We start from the raw sequence: 20864 nt of genomic DNA on the forward strand, positions 1-20864 counted from the left end.
TCCTGTTTTCCATATTAAAGTTACTTCAGGATCTCCAATGGAGGTGCACAGCCATTGACAGTGATAAAGCAGTGAAACAGAGAGAGAAACAGAGAGAAAATAATCTATGGATAACCAAAAACCTCTTTGTTGAACACATTGCTTAATTAAATTCTACAAGCAATGATATGGCTCTCTCACTTATTTCCATTTTTATATTATTACTTAACAATAATAATAACAATAACAATAATAATAATAATAATAATAATAATAATGTTATTACACCTACAGTATCTTGCTAAATAGCAGTACAGAGAAACAAACTGCAGATATGAGATTGATGTACTTCTTACGCTACCTCAATCAATTACTTTTTAAATGTCTTAACCTTTTTATAGGTAATCCAGACACCAACTAACAAGCAATAACGTTCTATTTCAGTCAATTAATAAATCAAATTTTACGATATAGTGCATTTTTTTGATTTTCACAATAAAGATTCTCACAATATGTTGAACATACAGCACAGTGCATTTTCCAGAGGGAATCAAAAAACCAGAAAACCCAAGCCAATTGAGAAAAAACTGGAAAATTATTCCCTGACCCCGAGAAAAGGCAGTCAAGAGACTCCTGGAAAATAGTGCTAAAGTTAGGGAACTGTGAGCATAATTTACTTACAGACATATCCAAGATATGTAGCTAGTGTAGCCTGAAGCCATAGTTTAGGTTGCTAGCTATCAAGCACCTTTGCTAGACCATCTTACCTGAATAAAAATAAAATCTAAGTAAAACTTTAAAAAAAAATCACAATTACGGTATGCACAGAAACTACTCTAACATTCTAACATAGAATAAATACCAACTTTTAGTTTAAATTAATAACATTAAATGTTAAATATATGCATACAATCCTCTTGAGGTGAGTCAGAGGTTACTAGCACATGACTCGTTGGAGCACAACCTTTACCGTTGGCTCTTATCTTCTTTTGGAGAAACTCCTGTTTTCACTTGAGTGAGTCAGAGGTTACCAGCACATGACTCGTTGGAGTGCAATCTTTACCATTGCCTCTAGTATCCTCAGACTGAAGGTATTAGTACAAAATTGCCATGTGTAAAAGATAAAACTTGTAGATGGGTTCCTTAATGATGTTTATCTTTGCCTGTACAAGATCCAAATGAACAAATCCTCCTGGAATTATTCAGTTTAACTCTTGAGGTGAGTCAGCGATTACAAGCACATGACTGAGCAGAGTGCAACCCTTACCTTGGCTCTTACCTTCTGGAGGGATTCCTGTTGTTACTTGAGTCAGAGGTTACCAGCACATGACTCGTTGGAGCACAACCTTTACCGTTGGCTCTTTTGGAGAAATTCCTGTTTTTACATGAGTGAGTCAGAGGTTACCAGCACATGACTCGTTGGAGTGCAATCTTTACCATTGCCTCTAGTATCCTCAGACTTAATTGGTAACTGCAGAATTGTCAAGTGTGTAAGACAAAACTTGCATATGAGCTGGAGGATGTTTGAAAAGGAGATTTTGAATGAGGGTAGGGTTTCCATGATTCCTGCTATTTTCCAGCAGTTCCAAAGGCGTAGATCTTCCACATTGAGGACCATGTCCAATGAAAAACCATCACCGGCAGAGGCTATTTTTCAGTTACATTAACTACCCATTAAGATATGTAGATGTGTCTTCAGACACAATGCTTAGTGAATAAAAATGTAGCTAGTAAAGGGTTAGCTAGCTAACTCCCAGTAGGTAACAATGAATATATCTACAGTATCAAACTATTTTGCTAGTTAGAAGTACATTTAAATAAACTGTAGATGTTCTAAAATTAGTGTACTTTTTAACAATCTACCTAAATCAATTACTTTTTTGATGCCTTAACTTCATTATTGGCAATCTAGACAGATTAGGAACAAGATCTTATATTTTGCTAGAAATATTGTAAGATGGTTAACTGTTGGCATTTACTCCCAGATTCGTCCCAGGCATTTAGCTGCCAAGCTTTTTAACCTTAGCTATCAACATGAGTTAGCCCATGGTTTAGGTTCGCAGCTAGTGAATACCTTTGCTAGCCCATTGTACATGAATAAAAGTAAATCAGAAAGTAAAGCTCATAAAAAACACAATTTGACTCTTACAGTAAATACAGAAACTACTCTAACATTGTGGCACCTTTACATTCAACATAGAATAAAGACCAACTTTTAAACATATTCAGTTTAACTCTTGAGGTGAGTCAGAAGTTACCAGCACATGACTCAGTAGAGTGCAACACTTACCTTAGCTCTTACCTTCTGGAGAAATTCCTGGTTTTACTTGAGTGAGTCAGAGGTTACCAGCACATGACTCGTTGGAGCACAACCTTTACCGTTGGCCCTTCTGGAGGAATTCCTGGTTTTACTTGAGTGAGTCAGAGGTTACAAGCACATGACTCGTTGGAGCACAACCTTTACCGTTGACCCTTCTGGAGAAATTCCTCGTTTTACTTGAGTGAGTCAGAGGTTACCAGCACATGACTCGTTGGAGCACAACCTTTACCGTTGACCCTTCTGGAGAAATTCCTCGTTTTACTTGAGTGAGTCAGAGGTTACCAGCACATGACTCGTTGGAGCACAACCTTTACCGTTGGCCCTTCTGGAGAAATTCCTGGTTTTACTTGAGTGAGTCAGAGGTTACCAGCACATGACTCGTTGGAGCACAACCTTTACCGTTGGCCCTTCTGGAGAAATTCCTGGTTTTACTTGAGTGAGTCAGAGGTTACCAGCACATGACTCGTTGGAGCGCAACCTTTACCGTTGGCCCTTCTGGAGAAATTCCTGGTTTTACTTGAGTGAGTCAGAGGTTACCAGCACATGACTCGTTGGAGTGCAATCTTTACCATTGCCTCTAGTATCCTCAGACTGAAAGTGTCAGTAAGAAGTTGCCAAGTGTAAAAGATAAAACTTGCAGCTGGATTCCTCAAGGATGTTTGTCTTCGTCCAGGATCCTGATGAACAAATCGTCCTGGAATTCCTGGAAAAGTTCCGAAGTTCTTGTTAGTTGAGTGAGTCAGAGGTTACCAGCACATGACTCATTGGATCATTGGTAATCTTTATAAACCATTGCCCCTAGAACTTGCAGACCTTGATCACTGCGGGTTTGTGGAGTGTGTAAGATGGAACTTGCACATCATTCTTGTTTTCACATCATCGTCTAGGAGTTGAGGAGCTTCATCATCCACATTCAGGACCATCTCCAACGGGAAAAAAACATCTCCAACATGCATTATTTTTTTAACTACACTAACTCCACGTGCAGACATGCAGATGCGTCTACATTCAGCATGGGAAAATTTAGCGTACCAAAGCTCTCAAAAGTGAAACATACACTAAAATTCATTCTGCTCTTCCATTATCCTGGTTTCCAAATCAAATCTCAAGGCTTACTCATGGATCTCTAATGGAAACAGCCATTGGTAGTGATTATGAGATAAGAGAAATAATATGGATAGATGAAAACCTATTTGTCAGACAGTGGTTAGCCAGTATAATTCAACTTGCAATGAAGCGATTAGCTAGTTACTTCCTAGGAACAAGGCATCTACACTATCTAGCTGTCTTCCCAGCTGGGAAAGCTGCAGTTGTGAAATCAGAGCATCTTTTAGGAAAGCACCTAAATCAATTACAAAGCTACACATTTCACTATGAATGAATTGTTGGCATACTTAGCTCAGATTTACCCCTACAGATAGTGGGCTGTTTAGCGCACACTTACATGAAATGTGTGGAATTAAAATGTGTCAAATGAAGTTCAATGTGTCACATGTATATTGCGTGCTAGTTAACAGTATTGGTACATGTGCAATAGTTTTGTGTGCGCGCGCGAGTGTTTTATATGAATGTATTCGGCTTTCATTTGAGTGCGTGTGAACTTTATGGATCCTCTATGCTCTATATGGAACCTCCTACTCTGCAACTTGCAGACCTAACGTCACTGCAGATTTAGGCTACTGCAGAGTCACTACAGAATTAGCTAACTATAGCCAGCTAGTCTTGCTGTATAACATTAGTCTTAACAATAGTCTTGCTGTATATTGACATCCTGTCAACTAAAACTATTTGGTTATTAAATACATCTACTTCGTGAGCCAACAAACTGTAAATATCGCATCGGTTCACATATTAGCTAGAGATACATTAATTTTACGATGTCTTCGCTTTCTCTTTGACAAGCGAGGCCATTATTTAGCCTACTCATACATCATTTAAATGAATTTTCAAACGTAAAACATCCATATTAACTAGTTAGCTAATGTAAACAATATGCTTATCTAAACAAAAACAAAAAGTTAAGTAGATACATAAAAAATAAAAAATTCCTGCACTTATCTGAACGGGCCCGGCGAATCCTGTGGCAGTCTGACAGTCGCCGCGATGGGCGGCTTTCTGCGAAGGTTATCCGTGTGGTCCCAAAAACGATCTCCCACAGAAACCTTAACATTGTTTCAGGTCTGCTAACGTGGTTTAAGTAGCTAAATTAATAACCATTTTCTGACATGACCTCACAATATTCATCACAGAGGGCTTCATTTACAGCCAAATACTATCAGTATTATGACGCTTGATGGGAAGATTCTAAAGTCAGATGGCCTGTATTCATACATTCATTTTTTTACTGTTGATGAGTTGAGGTTTACTGAGAAGTTGATGTGGGGCCAGTTGTGTGTTCGAGTGTGAACTTAGTGAAATACTAGTAGAATATTCAGTCAACCAAACTGCTATAGGGCAATTCAGTTATTACATACACCCGTTTCGCGAGCGAACAATCTGTAGATGTCACATCAGTTCACTTGTTAACTAGAGATACATTCATTTTACGATGTCTTCACTTTCCCTTTGACAAGCTAGCAGCCATTATTTACACACGCTACATTTCAGTTAACTTTGTAGCTAGCTCTATATGCTTTTTAACTTTTAACTATATGGATTTCTAAAAAAAACAACGGAAAGTTTCCTGCACTTATCTGAACGGGTCCGCGCATCCTGCGGCAGGGCTAGGTCTGTCGAACAACCGCCATCGTCCAGGCTTACTGGCCGTTAAGTGACGCTGTGGTCGGCCTTCTGCGCGGGTTATTCGTGGGGCCCCGAAACAAATCCATCAGCGCGTCTAGCTCCCACAGAAACCTCAACACTGTTTCAGTAGAAACCTGGTTTAAATAGCTAACTTAATAACCATTTTCTGATATGACCTCACACCATTCATCACAGCAGGCTACAATTACAGCCGAATACTGTCAGTATTATGACGCTTGATGGGAAGATTCTAAAGTGAGTTCGTCTGTATTCATGCATTGGGTTCCTTTGGTTTATTGTTAAGTTGAGGTGGGGCGGTGAGGTTGTGTTTTCGAATGTGAATTTAGTAGAGCTGAACTCAGTGGTCTTTCTCATACAGTAATTTCACTCATACTACTGCTTGCTGGTAGCATTTCAGGGCCACAGACCATTTAAAGCTTAGCAGAGTGTGTGAGTGTGTTTTACCTCAGACTTGGCTTACTTACATACATAGGTTACTATTTTTAAATGTTACCCATTTATAAAGATGGGCATTTACTGAGGCAATCCTGGTTTAAATATCTTGCCCAGGGGTACAAGCATCAGTGCCCCAGCGGGGAAATGCGCCAGCAACCTTTAGGTTACGAGTCCTGCTCCTTACCTCTATGCAACACTGCCACCCTTCTTACATTACCTTTGCACATTGTATAATTGATTTTGAGAATGTTGTGTGAAGACATGCAGTTGCCCGGGTAACCAACAAAGATTACTGTTTGAAGATTTCCTGCCTTCCTCCACTGACCGTCTGAGTCAGTGCATCAGGTGGTGCGGACTGCGGGGAGAGGGGGGCGGTGACCACAGTCTGCTGCTTAGTATTGGGGATTTCATTGGTAGGGACATCCTGCTGTTCCTGTGGGAGAGTCTTGGGGTACAGTAGCAAAATGGCAGGTACTTCAGGGAATGACAGACACAGAGAACAGGGCTCACCCAGCCTTCCTGTAGCCAGAATGGGGGTGCTCTTTGCTGCTTTGCTATAGTCATCCCTTGAAGGGTACCCTCTAATAGATGCTACAGCAAGGACAGCCTTCTCAATGTAATGATATAAAGGAGATATTAGCTATAGCAAAAGAGAATTAAAATCTATCCACCTTGCCTCTTGAGCTAATGATCAGTTAGCAAAACATAGACTCTGATAAACCAACAAGTAGAGTAACTGTGATTTGTGTATGGTAAGTATGTCAAAGCTTTGGATTTCATCAGAACAATGCTCTTACTGTACTTAAATGTGTCATGTAGTTTTTGGTCAGCTGGAAGGATGATGGGGAGATTGTTGCTCCCTATCAGTTTGAGAGCAGAGAATTTTCCATGGCTACAGCTTCAAACATCAGGAGCACACCTGTAGAATTTTTCAAATTCAGTAGGTAACTACATAACAGTTTTTCCTGTATACTGGTGTCTATCTTGCTGTCAGCGCCGTCCACGTCTTTTGTCCAATCTCACTGTGACACCATTGCAATTCCTAAAACGGCCATGAGAGGTCAGTGTGGATCGCATGTTATTAATCTTCAGTGATGAAACGCATTGATGGAATCTCTTTTTTGGTACAGGTTATTGCTTTGTAGCATTGATTGACATCCCATTTCAGTCAGTTATATTCTCCTCAATATTCTTTAGCAACAGTGCATATAATCTAGCTCAGAAATGCCTGAAATAATTGACTGAGTTACAACTATTTACTGTCTGAAATTTCACTGTTATATGATTGTAGAACATTAAATGCCTTAGTGCCAAACATCCCTGAACTCCAACTACAGTAGCTATATTAAAACAGAGATAACCTTAATTAGACAGACAAGATTATGGTCACTGGAAAAGTTAATTATGAACCTTATTTTAATATTTCAAACATACTCAGTATTAGTGTTCTCGGTATTTTGATAATTCTCATATCAACATCATACTATTTATAATCAGACGCTCAGAGAATATGCTTTAAAACAATTCATACATATAGACATATGAGACCCTTAGTTCTTTACAAATTTCAAAAGGTCTGACAGAACTTTCCAAAAATCATTATTAATCCAGCATAAATGTGTTCAGGCTTTAGCAAAGGGGGACTTAATAGCAGTAAGAATATATCATGAGATATTTTATTTATTGTAGTAAAAAAAACATTTCAACATCCCTAATTTACTGGAAGACTGTTAATTTAAAAATATCCAATACAGCATGTTCAAATTACTGTAATCCCTCCCTGAATATTGAGGGAAAATGACTCAACAACCAGTGGTATGCATCTGGTGTAATTAAAGTGATCTGAGGTAGTTTGAATTCAGTTTTTTAAAGTTCCAAATATTTTTTGCAAGACTTGTCAGCGATATGACCATATTATCCTGGAATGTGACCTATGAACGGCTTGCACAAACCCTACGTAACTGGGCCCAAGAGAACAAGCGAGTTGTTTCCTTTTCCAAAAGAAAAATATATACAAGAGAGGAAAAGGGCACACCAGTCCTGGAGGACTACAAGCTGACAGATCGATTAGAAATTCTTTTTCCATCTCACACTGCCAAGAATAAGAACACGGAGTTACTGCATCTTGGCAAATAGGTCATTAAAGACTGTGAATGACAGTAGAGACCTAAAAAAAAAAGAAAAAAATCTGACACCTTCCAGTCCTCCATTTCTGAGTGCTGCTGCACTGCTCTGGTCTTGAGAATGACTTTGCTCCACTTTGCTCCTTTGGAATCCTCTATGTTCTTTGGCATTTCTTTGAGCGTGAGGGCATGTGCAGGGGAAAGCAGCGTGGTATAGTCATTTGAGAGATGAATCTGTGGAGGTTGCAGGTTCAAACCTCAGGTGATACACTGCTGCTGGACATTTCAGCCAGGTATCCATCTCATCCATTATAAATGGATGATATCTGCAAAATGTAGGTTTATGCAGTTCGCCCAGGACAAGCGCGTTTATGAAGCAAGCAAATGGTACCAGTGATGTCATAATCTTACCACAGTGAGTCCCGAGTTCAAATTAGAGAGGACGGGAAAATGAATAGCACATGATACACACAATCATTTGCATTCGCAGAACTCACTTTCAGCCATTCCATTAATTGATTTAAATGATTAACACTGTTTATTTTTATTTATTATAAACCACTGCATTTTTATATTAAAAAGGAAAACAGGAAACAAAATCAAATAACCGCTGTGAATGTAAACCGCATTTTATCTAGTTACAGGGTCCCTCTGTTAAAAACACATTAGTCCTGGCACTATTGCAATTCATGATGCTAAAACTTTTACTTAACTTACACGAGCGATGAAGAGGGCCAGAATAAAAAACAAAAAAAAAAACTGAGTTGAGCTTGCGAGACGAACTTGCAATGGAGATGTGGAGATGTGGTGATCTGGTTCCTTGGTTTTTTATCTCAAGACAGCATGTCCCAATGCTGGCCCCTGGGTTGTCCTGGGTACACTAGTTTTGTTCCAGCTGACCTGAAGTTAATTAATAGCTCATCAAACCCCAATCACTTCAAAGCTCAGTTGGAACAAAAACTAGCAAAGTGGGAAAAACAGTCTAAAGTGACCAGGAAAGGTTTAAAAAGGGACCACTTGCCCCATAAACATAATAATAATATTAATAATAATAAAAACAAAATAATTTAAATAAAAGTGCCTAAAAACACAATACAGTATTTTGGAGCCCTTTCATAAAACGCAAGGCAAATAAGGGTGCTGGAGAGATTACCCCCTTCCCCCCACACACGCCTATCCCAACCCCTTCTTTAAAAAAAGAGAAATAATAATAATAATAATAATTATAGTAGTAACAACAATAATGTTAATCTTCATCCAAGGATTCACAGATGCAGTTTATTCATTGTGTCCCTCCACTACCACTCCTAGCAGTTCACTATGATGCTCCGCCCTCCTCTGTGTCGGCAGCCTCGGGGAGGGCCTCGGTGCTCCTCTGCTCCGCCTCCTTTTTCCTGCGCTCGATCTCCCACTCGACGAAGGTGTCGAAGAGGCTGGGCCAGGCCTCGTCCTCGCTGTAGTTGCTGAGGTCCGGCCCTATCACCTGAGTAAAGTTGAGGAACATGTTCCACGTGTCCCGCGAGATGCCCTTTACCCCGGACGGGTTCTCCGTCAGGAAGTCCAGCCAGCACTCCAGGATGGCGGGCGTGTCCTGGGTAAAGACCAGGCGCCACAGGGCGATGGCGATGTCCCGGTGCAGGGAGCGCTGGCCCTCCTCCGAGTCCAGCCCGAACTGGAAGGTGAAGCGGTAGAGGTCCTTGAAGTTGTCCTCGGACTGGGCCTCCAGCAGCATGCAGGGGAAGCGGGCGCAGATGCCCTCTATGCTGTCTGCCTTGATGGCTTTACAGCCCTCCACAAACTCCTTCCTGCAGGGGGCGACATGGAGGGAGAGAGATGGACACAGAGCAAAAGGGTCAAACAGAGGAAAAGAACACAGGGAGAGAGTGCAAAATACAAAGAGGGGATATGTGATTTTGTGAATGTTCTGCGTTCTTTACATACTGTTGTCCTTGTGACTTATTGTTACACACTTTTGTACCCTTGCTTTGTAAGGCGCTCCGGACAAGTGCCAAATGACAAAATGTAAAATCTAAAGGCAAAGAAAGAGAAAGAGGCAGAATGTGTGGGGGACTTTCCAAGTGACAGGGGTTTTCCAGAATGCATCACACTACTCAAAGACACAAATAGAGGAACTCTTCTCTCAGTGTTGCATAAAAACACAGTTTAGTGTTACTCAAAACTACAGTAGAAATACAGTACCTGAGCCCTTTTCATACTACAAGCCTGTGAATGAGGAAATGATGCAGACTCCAGTGGAGATGGCCACTGGAAAATCAGTTAACCACCTTATAGAGACCAACATGCCAGTGGTTGTATGATGGTGGCCTGACACTGCACACAGCACTCCTAAAGAGTTCAAAGCTTACATTTTTTTTTATCAGCTACAGTTCAGCTCCATACTACATTATGGGGACAGAAAATCTCAATCCCTCTCTCTCTTCCTTAGAGGTGGAATGAATCGCCTGCCGACCTAAGAACTGCGCACTGCGTTCCACATGTGTGAAATGAAAAATGACACCCATTAAATCTAGGTATTCACAACTCTGAGATGGGATCACGCTTGGGGAAATTTCTGGTATAAATTCTCGAGATGGTACATTTGTAATTGCCCTGCTCACAGCATTGAAACGGGCAGCGGGACATTCCGGGCAGGATGTGAATGATGCCTTCCCGTGGGGAATTTATTGAGTGGACAGAAATATTACATAGTGCTGAGAATATCTCAGGCCTCTTTAGTGATGAAAGTGCGGCCATGCATATCGAGATAGCTGTGAGGTCAGGCACTGTCGAGTTAATCTGTGGAGGGGAAATGAGAGATAGACTCTGCAATGCTAGCCTTTAAATTGAATGCCACGTTCATTTCAGAGCTGCTAGCTAGCAAATCATCAGGGCATCAGGATTTTCAAATCATCAGGGCAAACTGGTCAACAGGAGCAAAATTAAATGAAATTCGTGGTGAATACAAACAACTGTGTGCGTGTCATGATTCAGAAAGCGGTAAATGTCAGGAAGTCTTATGCTTGTCTCCATCTCCATTCTCTTCTTCTCTCACCTTGTAAACTTGCACATGGTGGCGGCTTGGAACTTCCAGGCCAGCAGGAGCACGCGGAACTCGGCGGGGTCCACGCACAGGTCATTGCAGAAGCGCTCCATGCCCTCCTCCAGGATGGCGTCGTCCTGCTCGTCCTTGTAGCAGCCGAAGAGCTCCTCAATGCGCGGCAGGGAAAACTCCTCCCCGTTGGCCGCCGGCTCCTCCTTCCACGCGTCCTCCGGGTGGGACGAGATCACCCGACTCTCCGCCTCCATCTTCTTGGTGCCGTTGGCCAGGAGATCTGAGGGTGACTTGGCGCATACCGGCCCCGCCTCCTCCTTGCAGACTCCGCCTCCCCCGCCAGCTCCGCCTCCTACGCCCTTCTTGCAGTGGGACTTCCCCCCGGGATCCTTGTCTCCGCTCTTGCTGCCCAGCGAGGACGACGGGTTCTTGCACTTGGTGACGCACTGGCCCATGTCTCTCTCTCTCGCCCCTCGTCCTCCTCCTCCCCGCCCACCCGCCGTGCCTCAGGTCCCGCTGGCCCCGCACTGACGAGGACCACGACCACGTTGCTGCTGCTGCTGCTGCCCAGGCCCTGCCGCGCACCTCAACATGCCATCAGGTGCTGCCAGGAGAAGGGATGAGAGGAGTCAGCACAGTGGCCACATGTTCATGAAAACAGCTGGAATTTAATCTTGTTGGTGAAAAAACAGGGTGCTGGCTTCACAGCACCTGTTCACTAGTACCGACAATCACTCATCATCACTCATAACTCATAACTCATATCTTTAAATCATAACTTACACATAACCGTTACAGTAAAAGTCTAACTGGATTCCACTACTGCATGAAGACCACAAACTGGGCCTTACAAAATCTGACATCAAAAATAGGTTCTCCTGCTCTGTGGAACAAGAATAAGTTCACCTGAACTGTACTGTCCATTCTTAGCCGAGTTCGCAATAGACACATCGGCATACATAATGACAGACCAATTCAACAAAGGATCAACAAAATGGCATCTGTTTTGTCCAAGGAGGTAAAATTTTAAATTCCTCCAAATGATTGCGATTCCACTGCCCTCACCGGGATGCCTGAGAGAGGCGCTGAGGGAGCTGGGTCTGACCCAATGAAACTGAAAGCCTATATTTTCATCCACCTCGCCTCTCCTTATGATATGTTATGCCAAAGACAAAAAAAAGAATGTTGCTCAGCAAATAACATTTCATATCAACTTGCCATAGATCTAGCTTCTGATTTCACACATAAATGTTGGTTGCTACCCTGACTCTAGCCACCTAACCAATACTTATCTGTGCTCTGACCAATATTGATTTGAAGAGGATGCTATGGAAAGCTGTATGTGTCAGACAATGTCAACAACACTTCTGTCCAGCCATACATGTATGAGCAAGTAGTTAACTACAGAATGAGGAAAAAATGGGTAAAAAAAACTTCCATCAACCACACTTCAAACACAATTTACAATACACACGTGTCAACTTGTGCCAACTTGAAAGAGGAGAGGATCGTGCTGAAGTCATTTTCCATTTCACAGTACTGTACTGTTACATGTTAAAAGTGATAGCTACATGTATAATCAACATACGAATGACACATATGGCATGTAAACATGTTGATAATGACATGTGTATCATAAATACACATGTAATGATTTTGTGTGATATAGGCACAGATATAGAAGATATAGATGTGAATGAATGAGTTACCATATGCTCGTATATACTGTAGCAAAGTAGCTACCTCTCTCTACCTCCACCTCTATATTTTGCCTATATTAGATATATTATAATGTATTACAATATTACAAGCAAATAAATACATACATCTATTAATTAATGCTTGAAAAAGTTGGGAAAAAACTGATAAGCAGAAGACTATCCACTATCCACTATCCTGAGGGACAGGGCTTTCTCTTTGGGCCTGCCGCTTGTTGTATTCCCATTAAAACCATCAGTATTCGCTTTCAGTGCAGGCTGAGCCCGACAAGCCTGGGTATGAAACTGGCACAGTCATTTGCCTACAATAACTGGGATCCTACAGTGGTGGAACAAACTGGCTTCATTCCGCTGGGGATGGGGTGGATAGGTTGGCCAGAATGTCCTTGTCTCACTGCTCTCAGACACCCTGTGATTCGTCAGGCGCCTGTGGGTTGCTTCTTTGACGTTAGTGGAGTAGTGCCTATCCACCAGTTGAAGCCCACATCAAAATCGTTCACTGTTTGGCTTGCAGTGTGAAATAGCCACTTGTGCTTCAGCATTCCTGCTCAAGTGTAAAGGTTGTTGCGGTGAGATGAGCTGAACTGTCCATTCCAAAACAGGGTTGCACAAAGAGCGAAAGCATGGCTGTCACAAGCAAGAATATTCGAATGTAAACCGTTCAAACTGAGATAGAAAATACGTGTTCACACCTTTCTGATCCTTAAAAGTGGTCTGTTCACACTCACTTAGCAGTTCAATTTAATTTAGGCCTACACCCATTTTAAGCACATGCCGAAACCCCATTCAACACTCTTGCTCTTTTACAGCACCGAGACTATACATTCCATTACATTACATTCATTTAACAGATGCTCTTATCCACAGTGACTTCCAACACAGAAGTCATCCGGAGGCAACAGATTTTTTTTTTATGACTTTCAAACATCAGCTCTGTGGTCTTCAGGTGATTCAGTCATGAGCCATGCGCCTGTTGCCACACTGACACCAACTCGTCCGCAAGCAGAAACAGACCCGTTTCCACACTGTAGTGACTAAGTAAGATTGCTTCACAGCTAGCGTGACTCCCTGACCCCAAACACGCCCACACCATTATCATCACAAAGCGCCTGCCTCTGTCGCTCTCTGGCGCATTCTCTTTGCTTCACTCAATGCCTCGGTCAGTGCTGTTCTGTTTTACACCTTAGTGCAAATATACAACGCGCTGATATAAAAGCAGAGGCCAAAAGCACATGATAATTTGGTGGCGCCGCGTCAGCTGTCATTGTTAAAAATCGCGCTGTTATGAGTACAATGAGCCGGGCTGCGAGGGGCTCTGTGAAGCACTGAATGGCCGTTTCTGGAAGAGGAAGTTCCAGCTATGTGATTCAGGCTCGGCTTCCCAAAACCACCAACGACTCACTACCACCACAGCCTGCACTTAGCCCCTCTGCTTCCTCTTTCTGCCGCTTGGCAATAACACAACATCTGTGTGTCATGGTCATCAGAAAACACAGTCATTAGCATGCAGCTATGAACTCATACCTCTGTGCGAAAGACTGAACGGAACAGCATACCGACAGCGATGAGAATGGTGTATCGAAATAACTGCAGCTCGCAGAATGAGAACAGAGCAATATCGACACATGGATCACCAACTTCTAAAAGTATGAATTACTTGAGTCTCAGAATGAATGGGAAAAATACACTATGCCTAATTGGGACAAAGGACAAGATGCTGTTGAGTGCTGATGATAAAACATCATGCTCTCCATATTTTTACCAATTTGCAATTTGCAGAAATTTGTGTTTTGTGAGTAAGTGGGTCTGAATGGTGATCAGGGAGGGGAGAGAGTAATGATGAACAAACATGATAAAAAGGAAATGATACTTACAGCCGAGTCTCAGAATGCATGGGCTGTGAGGGCAGGAGGAATCATCTCTCTACTCCAATGTGACCAGCTCAACACCCACAACACTGGAAAAATGAACAAGCCTGCATTTCCATCCCCTTCCTCCTCAGCACACTTCAAGAGAATATAGCCTTGCCCTCTCCAAAACATGCAGGGCACTGCATTTGACGTCAACTAACCAGCATATTAAGAACAGAACATAATTCTACAGGATATAACAGAATATCTGTGTCTGAAGATGGCCACTGAGACAAGCCTGAATAGACTGTACGTGTTATCCGCCAGTGTTCAGAACGCTCGGGCCCTCCGGTCCCCTGGACAGTGCAATCACTCTGACCATCTTTGGCCCAAGGCAGCCTAAAGTGGATGGAAAACTGTGGCTCCCATCAGCTTTATGGCTTCAGTTTTATCTGCATCTGTGTTATCTGCACATGCTCACTGTCATCTTTCAGAACGACCTGCATGGTCAGGGCTGGCAGCAGTGTACAGCAGAGTGCTGCAGTGGTTAGTAAACTGGGCCTAAGGGCGCTTTTGCACTGGGTGGGAGCCCGGGCAGAGCACTGCTGTTCTACCCTAAGGCCAGTTACGCTGAAAAGATTCAGTGTGTAATCCATCGGGATGAATTGTTAATATGCAAAAACATATGTAAATTACCATGGATAAGAATGCCAGCTCAGCTAATACAGTATTTGATGCATAAAATAATGGCTAGTTTAACAGATAATCAAATGAGTAAATATGGGTGATAAACCCATACCAAAATGCATTAATTTTCATTTTATGCAATTCACATAACAGATTAAGGAGCCTTGATTTGACATAAATTATACCAAAGCATTCTTTAAAAAAAAAGAAAAAGTAAAACAAAAAGCAGCTGCTCAGCGCACTGAAGAGGCTGAACAATGAACAGTGCGGTCCTGCTGACCACAGCACAGAGCCGAGCTCAATCGATGCACACTTCTCAATTAGAGACCTGCTCCTGCAGTAATGGCACAAGCTCACTCAGCAGCAGCTCACTGCTAGTCTCTACAGGTGCCCTAACCATAACACCTCACACACAGCATGCAAGGTCACATATGGTGTTAACATAAACCGAGGGTAGGGTACATGGCCAAGATTTAAAAAAAAAAAAAAAAAAGGTTATTAAAATGGGTAAACCCAACAGCCATGGGACAAAAAATCAGAGTCCTCATTTGACTGCGCAGCCCTGCTGATGGGGGAGGTGTTACACAGAACCAGACCCTGGCCAACAGATCCTGCAGTTCGACCCACAGACAGCACTGCATCCTGAGGCCTGCGAGCTGGCAGCTCAGGATGAGAGCAGGCAGAGTTTGCCTGACAACCCCCGGGCCTTAATCTGATAATCCTGGCAGACAGAACACTGCCCAATCCCTCCCTCCCTCCCTCCCACACCAGCTTCTCTCTTTTTTCCCCATGAAGGCTCTCTACAGCTGTGGCAACAAGGCAAATGCAGAGACAATTAAGCACAGTTCTGTGACATAGGCAGGGTGTGTGTATGCTTAGTTGGTTCTCCAGGTATTTTTGCTGAGAGACTTCTAGGGTGGGGGACACCAACTGATGGATATAAATGCTTGCAATATAATCTATGTCTGATATTTATAGACTAAGGCTACGGTGAGTGAGTGCAAATGTAGATAACAAGGTCAATCTATCACCTTCATCACAATTTGCCCTAGACTTAAAATGAAGAATTACAGTACACAATTTTCAATCCACAGGGGCAATGCTTATAAAAGCGGGACATGATTGGCTGCCCTCTGCATGCCAACTCCACATTAGCCGCCTGGCAAATTGCCCTTTAAATCTAAATGTGCAACACTGGCCCTGAGGTTGTCTGGTTTGACAGCACAGCAAAGTGCACCAACCAGTTGCAGTGCTGGAGACAAACCAAAGCTGTGCTGTTCAGAGTGATGTGTGAAAGTAAATTTTCTGTGCTTCTGCAACCAGACGAGAAGCAACTGCCTAAAAAAAAAAATGTCACCACAACATCACATCTCAAAAGCTAAGATGCTCAAAGACCTGACACACGGTGTAACCTACATAGAATCGTTTTGAAACGGTGCGGCGGTGATGCCTGCGATGGCCTCCATCCGGAGCTTCAAACGCTCCAAAAAACATGGATCCAGCTCTCAAATCCCAGTTTAACATGGCAGTCCTCTGGGTCACTGTAGCAGCAGGACCCAGATGGTTTGAAGTGCTGCAAGCTGGCAGCTTCAAAACAGACAAAATAAGTTACGATTCCAAGACAGCCAGAATCCAGAAAGCATTTGCCTTCATTCAAAACCACTCCACATTTTTGGTGGGTGTCTATGGAGAGATGGGGCAACTGTAGCACTAAAATAAATATTCACTCTTGCTGTAACAGTACACTGCACAGTCGACATAATTACAAGAGTGTCCAACCCAGTGCCTCATGGACCGATGCATACTTTTAATTAGATAAATATTCAGACCTTGAAGGGATGCACATTGTTTTTATAACTGAAACTAAACAAACTAAGCGGTTCTAGAACACCAAACCTCATTGTGAACACGGTGCAAGAAAAGCTAAGACAGCCTCCTGGCACTGATGGCCAAACATATTTCGGATCCCAGCCCCTCCCACTGCGAGTCTGAAAGGGACTCAGTGATTACAGCTAAATCATAACATGTGTTGGCTTAGAGAGCAAGCTGGCACTGCACTGGGGAGATTTAATTAAAAACTGATATGGAGCAATATTACTGCATAATGAACAGAGGCCTACCCGAAATTACATCACACAAGCCATTCTAAATATGCAAAATGAGAAACAGACAATGGCAAAGCACGCACGCTTGCCTCCGCTACAGCAACTTTGTGTTAAACACTGAAAGGTCAGAGCTGCTGATGCTGCTTTTAAACAGTGATCCTCTGCTGAGACCTCACCTCAGGGAGCCTCTTAATTACCATGCTCAACTGGGGACTTCTGCAGCAGAGGGTGTGGTCCACAGGTCTCCATAGAGGGACAGTACTGCCACCTTTTAGGAAAGGTTTAGGCTAGGAAAGGCAGGGTTGTGAAATGTGTCAAAATTCCACCAGTACGCCTATGACTATTCAGTCAGTTCGGATGTAGCTTGCATGGTTCACAGTGCTGGCAACTTTACATCTAACACATTCTGTTAAACAGCGGCAGTTTTCCTAGTTAAGGGTTAGGTTGGTGTAAGAGGTGGGTCATTTGGTATTCATGCATCTGACATACAGATCCACTAACAACTACTACTACACAATATGCTGGACTACAGAAGCCCTCAATTTGACAGTTTTTTCTATGATACAGTGTCTTTAATGTTTTCTATTTTATTTTTAGTTAAATACTAAAAACTATTCAATCAATTTCAGAGAATGTCTGATGCTCTGCACAAATTGGGGCCAATATCTCCCTAAAAGCATTACTCAAAAGTTATGGATAAATGTTACAACAGTTTAACTGAATGTTCCCTCGAGTTTTAAATCAAAACAGACTCCAATGGTACCAGATTTATTTTTCTTTGGGAATGCCATATACTGTCAGAATCATTTATCTTTTTATAACAAAGAGTGCAATGTGGACTGACAATATCATTTTGACACAGTTTTAGTAAATTCAAGATTTTAATCCCTAATTACTTTATTTTAGAAAAAAAAAAAAGAGTATTGCAGATAGGCGGAGTTTCATTCACAATGTTAAAACACATGACGCATGTATTTCCGAAAACAAGTCGAGGCAAGACTCACCTCATAGGACATGAACCGCAACGCGTTCCGGTCACCACTGAATTCATTACGACACGACGATTTTAACGTTGATCAAGGAATAGGAAATTATATTATATGTATGAGTGCATCCTAATCGAAGTATCTCGCGGTCATCTTGACGGATCATTGTGATACGGCTTAGTGGGTGGCTTTAGCTAGCTACGTTCTTACATACGACCAATCGAGCTGATCTGGACTAGCTGCTGACGTCCAGTGAACGAATCTCAGATGGCAACGGTCCGCATATTATTCAGTTCAAAACGAAAAGACTCATGGTGTTACTTTAATAATGGAGATTACGGAGAAAGCATGTCCCCTTAGCTAAGTAACCAACATCTCATTGTTGCCAACCAAGTTATAATACGGTCCATTTGAGAAGTTTTTCGTGTTTGCTAGCTAGTGTGTTACCCACAGCGAACTGAATAGCTAGCAAGGCATTTCTTAATCACTTTTCGCAGTTACCTCTCTATCCAGCAATGATATTTTCACTTCCGTCTATGGCCACGGCATTCACCTGTTAAAATGTAACCGACGTTGCTAGGTTTGAGTTAAGTTAAATGTTTATTCTAACAAGTTTTAAGTATATAGCTATCCACCAAACTGATATGATCAGTTTTTTAACTAGCTACGGCTGCAATAATGATCAACTCTGGACTAGCTAGCTATCAATACATGTTTCTTGAGTTTTAAGGTGTACCTCAACAACGAACACCAAAAGACAGAGCATCAAGGTAGCTAACCAGACCATCAGTAGCTAGACTAGATGTTCATACAGTTGTAGCCACCATTCAGCAGCCTACATGGCTCAACAAAAGACCCAAAGTGGTATAGGTACCTTGTTAGCTAGTCAACTAACGCTACCCGTGTAGCTAACTAGCCAGTCAATTGTAACAGAAAAAAAATCAAATGAAATACTATCTAATACTGAAAAATCAATAGCTATCCAACCATGTTCAGAGCGTCTCTCGCACAAACTAGCTAGCCAGCTCCTTCCGATAGCAGTTCTGAATTGGGATCCAGACTACTTACCTAGCTAGAGTCTTACCAAAAAAGTACCTAAGTGTAAAAAAACATATGTATGCTTGTTTCGTGTTACAACGTACTTACCTTTTAAATGGATGGAGGTATTGTTGGTGCATAGACGTTCATCACGTCCTAAGCGTACAGTCCTACAGGTTAGGCAAAGAAAACAGCCACAACAGACACAAATAGCTAGCTAGCTGCTAACTAGCTTTCGTCAACTGCTAGCTTACCAGCTAGCTAGAGCTGCCTGTCTGAAATTAAATTCGCATATCACTTCAGATTTCTAAAAAAGGGCGTCTGGCTAACGTTCGTTGGTGTTGTCAAGGTGGTAAACTAGACGAACCTAGCCGCGAATAAGGAGTTTCTTTATTCTTTTCTCTCTCCTGTATTCTATTGAGTGAACATTACTGGGAATTTGCCCTGCATCACTTCCTGCAGCCCATAGACCCAGCTGCTTGCGCAATACGTCATAAAGGACTGTCGTCATTACCTAAGCGACAAGTTGAAAGAGCTTAGCCAGTTAGGTGGGGTGTAGCTAGCTACAGGTAGCAACGAGTGTGGGTTTGGTTTCTCGTTAACAATATGGACAGTAACATACAACGTATCCCTAGCTATTCGTGGTTCTAGCTGCATAACTGCTAAAAGTATGTAGCTAGGCAGTCAAGCGTACAATCGAAGCCGTTGTAATTATACAGCTAGTGAGGTAGCAAGGTGTAAAACAAAAACAAAAACATTAGCCCACATGTAGGGATGGACAGTCTGTGGCCCTTAATTTGCACGTGTGCCCTGTGACATTAGTGTGAATGTGTGAAACGGGGGAAATGACAGTCAATAGGAGTTGGATTAATTGTGTAAATAAACAAATTGTAGTTATGTCATCGTCGGCGTTTGATAAATACGAAACATGCTACCACAATGTCGGAAAAATGTGACCCTGAACAGGGTGCTGAGGTTGCCGTCCCACTAGAAGCATAAATCGGCAGAACTGCAGTGTTTGTTTGGCAAAGTAGTCACGAGTAACTGCCGTAAATGCCAAGTGTCACATGAAACAGAACTTTAACCCAACGTTACAAAAAAATAAATAAATAAGTGGTTGCGGTATTAGAATTGTGAGGATATATTAACTATAGCTCAGTGACACTGACTTGTAAATCATCAGTCTTACCCTAGGTTAAATGGGCATCTCTGGTTTTTACCTAAAAAGAGCAAAATAAACCTACCTCACATGTACACATGGGCTGATCAAACTTAAAACTCCAATCGTATTCATTTGGAATGGAATATGAGTACTCAGGGATCCAGTAATTCACAGTCCCACTCTGCTGTGCTAACAATCCAAATTATAACATGGACAATTGTCTCAAAAAAGAGACCCCGCTAAGTTTGTTCATACCGTAGACTACAGAATATCATACTAAGCACAATCAAAGATGATACTTTTAAACATTCACAATCACTTTCTGAATTTGAAAAATTAACATTAATGTTAAGCAAGCAACTCCATGAACTAGAAATTATGCTTGTATGTTTACAACCATATGACAAATATGTATGGGCCAACAGTTAAGAAAGTCTGAGATGGTAATGCCAAAGTCAATCAAATTTCTCATTGAATGGCTTTTCACTTTATGTGATGTAACAGAATGTATATGGTATGTTTTCCTTTTTGGCTCCAACAACTAAATATATAGTGCCACGCTATGGTTTATTTTACATCCCATACAGCTGTGACTGCCTTTGTAAACTGTGCTATAACCTTAACATACAGTGCTTGCTCATTGCAA

The 20864-nt window shown here is 42.1% G+C and overlaps 1 protein-coding gene across 1 annotated transcript; it reads right to left on the minus strand.

The window, feature by feature from the left end:
• Positions 1-8917: 8917 nt before the first annotated feature.
• On the minus strand, positions 8918-19515 carry LOC118794985 (DCN1-like protein 3). The gene is made up of 3 exons (XM_036553300.1): positions 19165-19515; positions 10673-11276; positions 8918-9425 (listed from the first exon to the last, which is right to left on the minus strand). Exons 2-3 carry the CDS (start codon positions 11125-11127, stop codon positions 8939-8941), a joined length of 942 nt encoding a protein of 313 aa, XP_036409193.1. The 5' UTR covers positions 11128-11276; positions 19165-19515; the 3' UTR covers positions 8918-8938.
• Between the last annotated feature and the right edge of the window lie 1349 nt (positions 19516-20864).

This window comes from Megalops cyprinoides, chromosome 19 (assembly GCF_013368585.1).
Source record: "Megalops cyprinoides isolate fMegCyp1 chromosome 19, fMegCyp1.pri, whole genome shotgun sequence".
Classification (NCBI taxonomy): Eukaryota; Metazoa; Chordata; class Actinopteri; order Elopiformes; family Megalopidae; genus Megalops; species Megalops cyprinoides.

Bases quoted from the DNA above. Each gene is read 5' to 3' on its own strand.
- LOC118794985 (XM_036553300.1), bottom strand. From the start codon at position 11,127: ATGGGCCAGTGCGTCACCAAGTGCAAGAACCCGTCGTCCTCGCTGGGC. The intron at 9,426-10,672 runs GTGAGAGAAGAA...CGCCCCCTGCAG, and splicing joins ACCATGTGCAAGTTTACAAG to GAAGGAGTTTGTGGAGGGCT.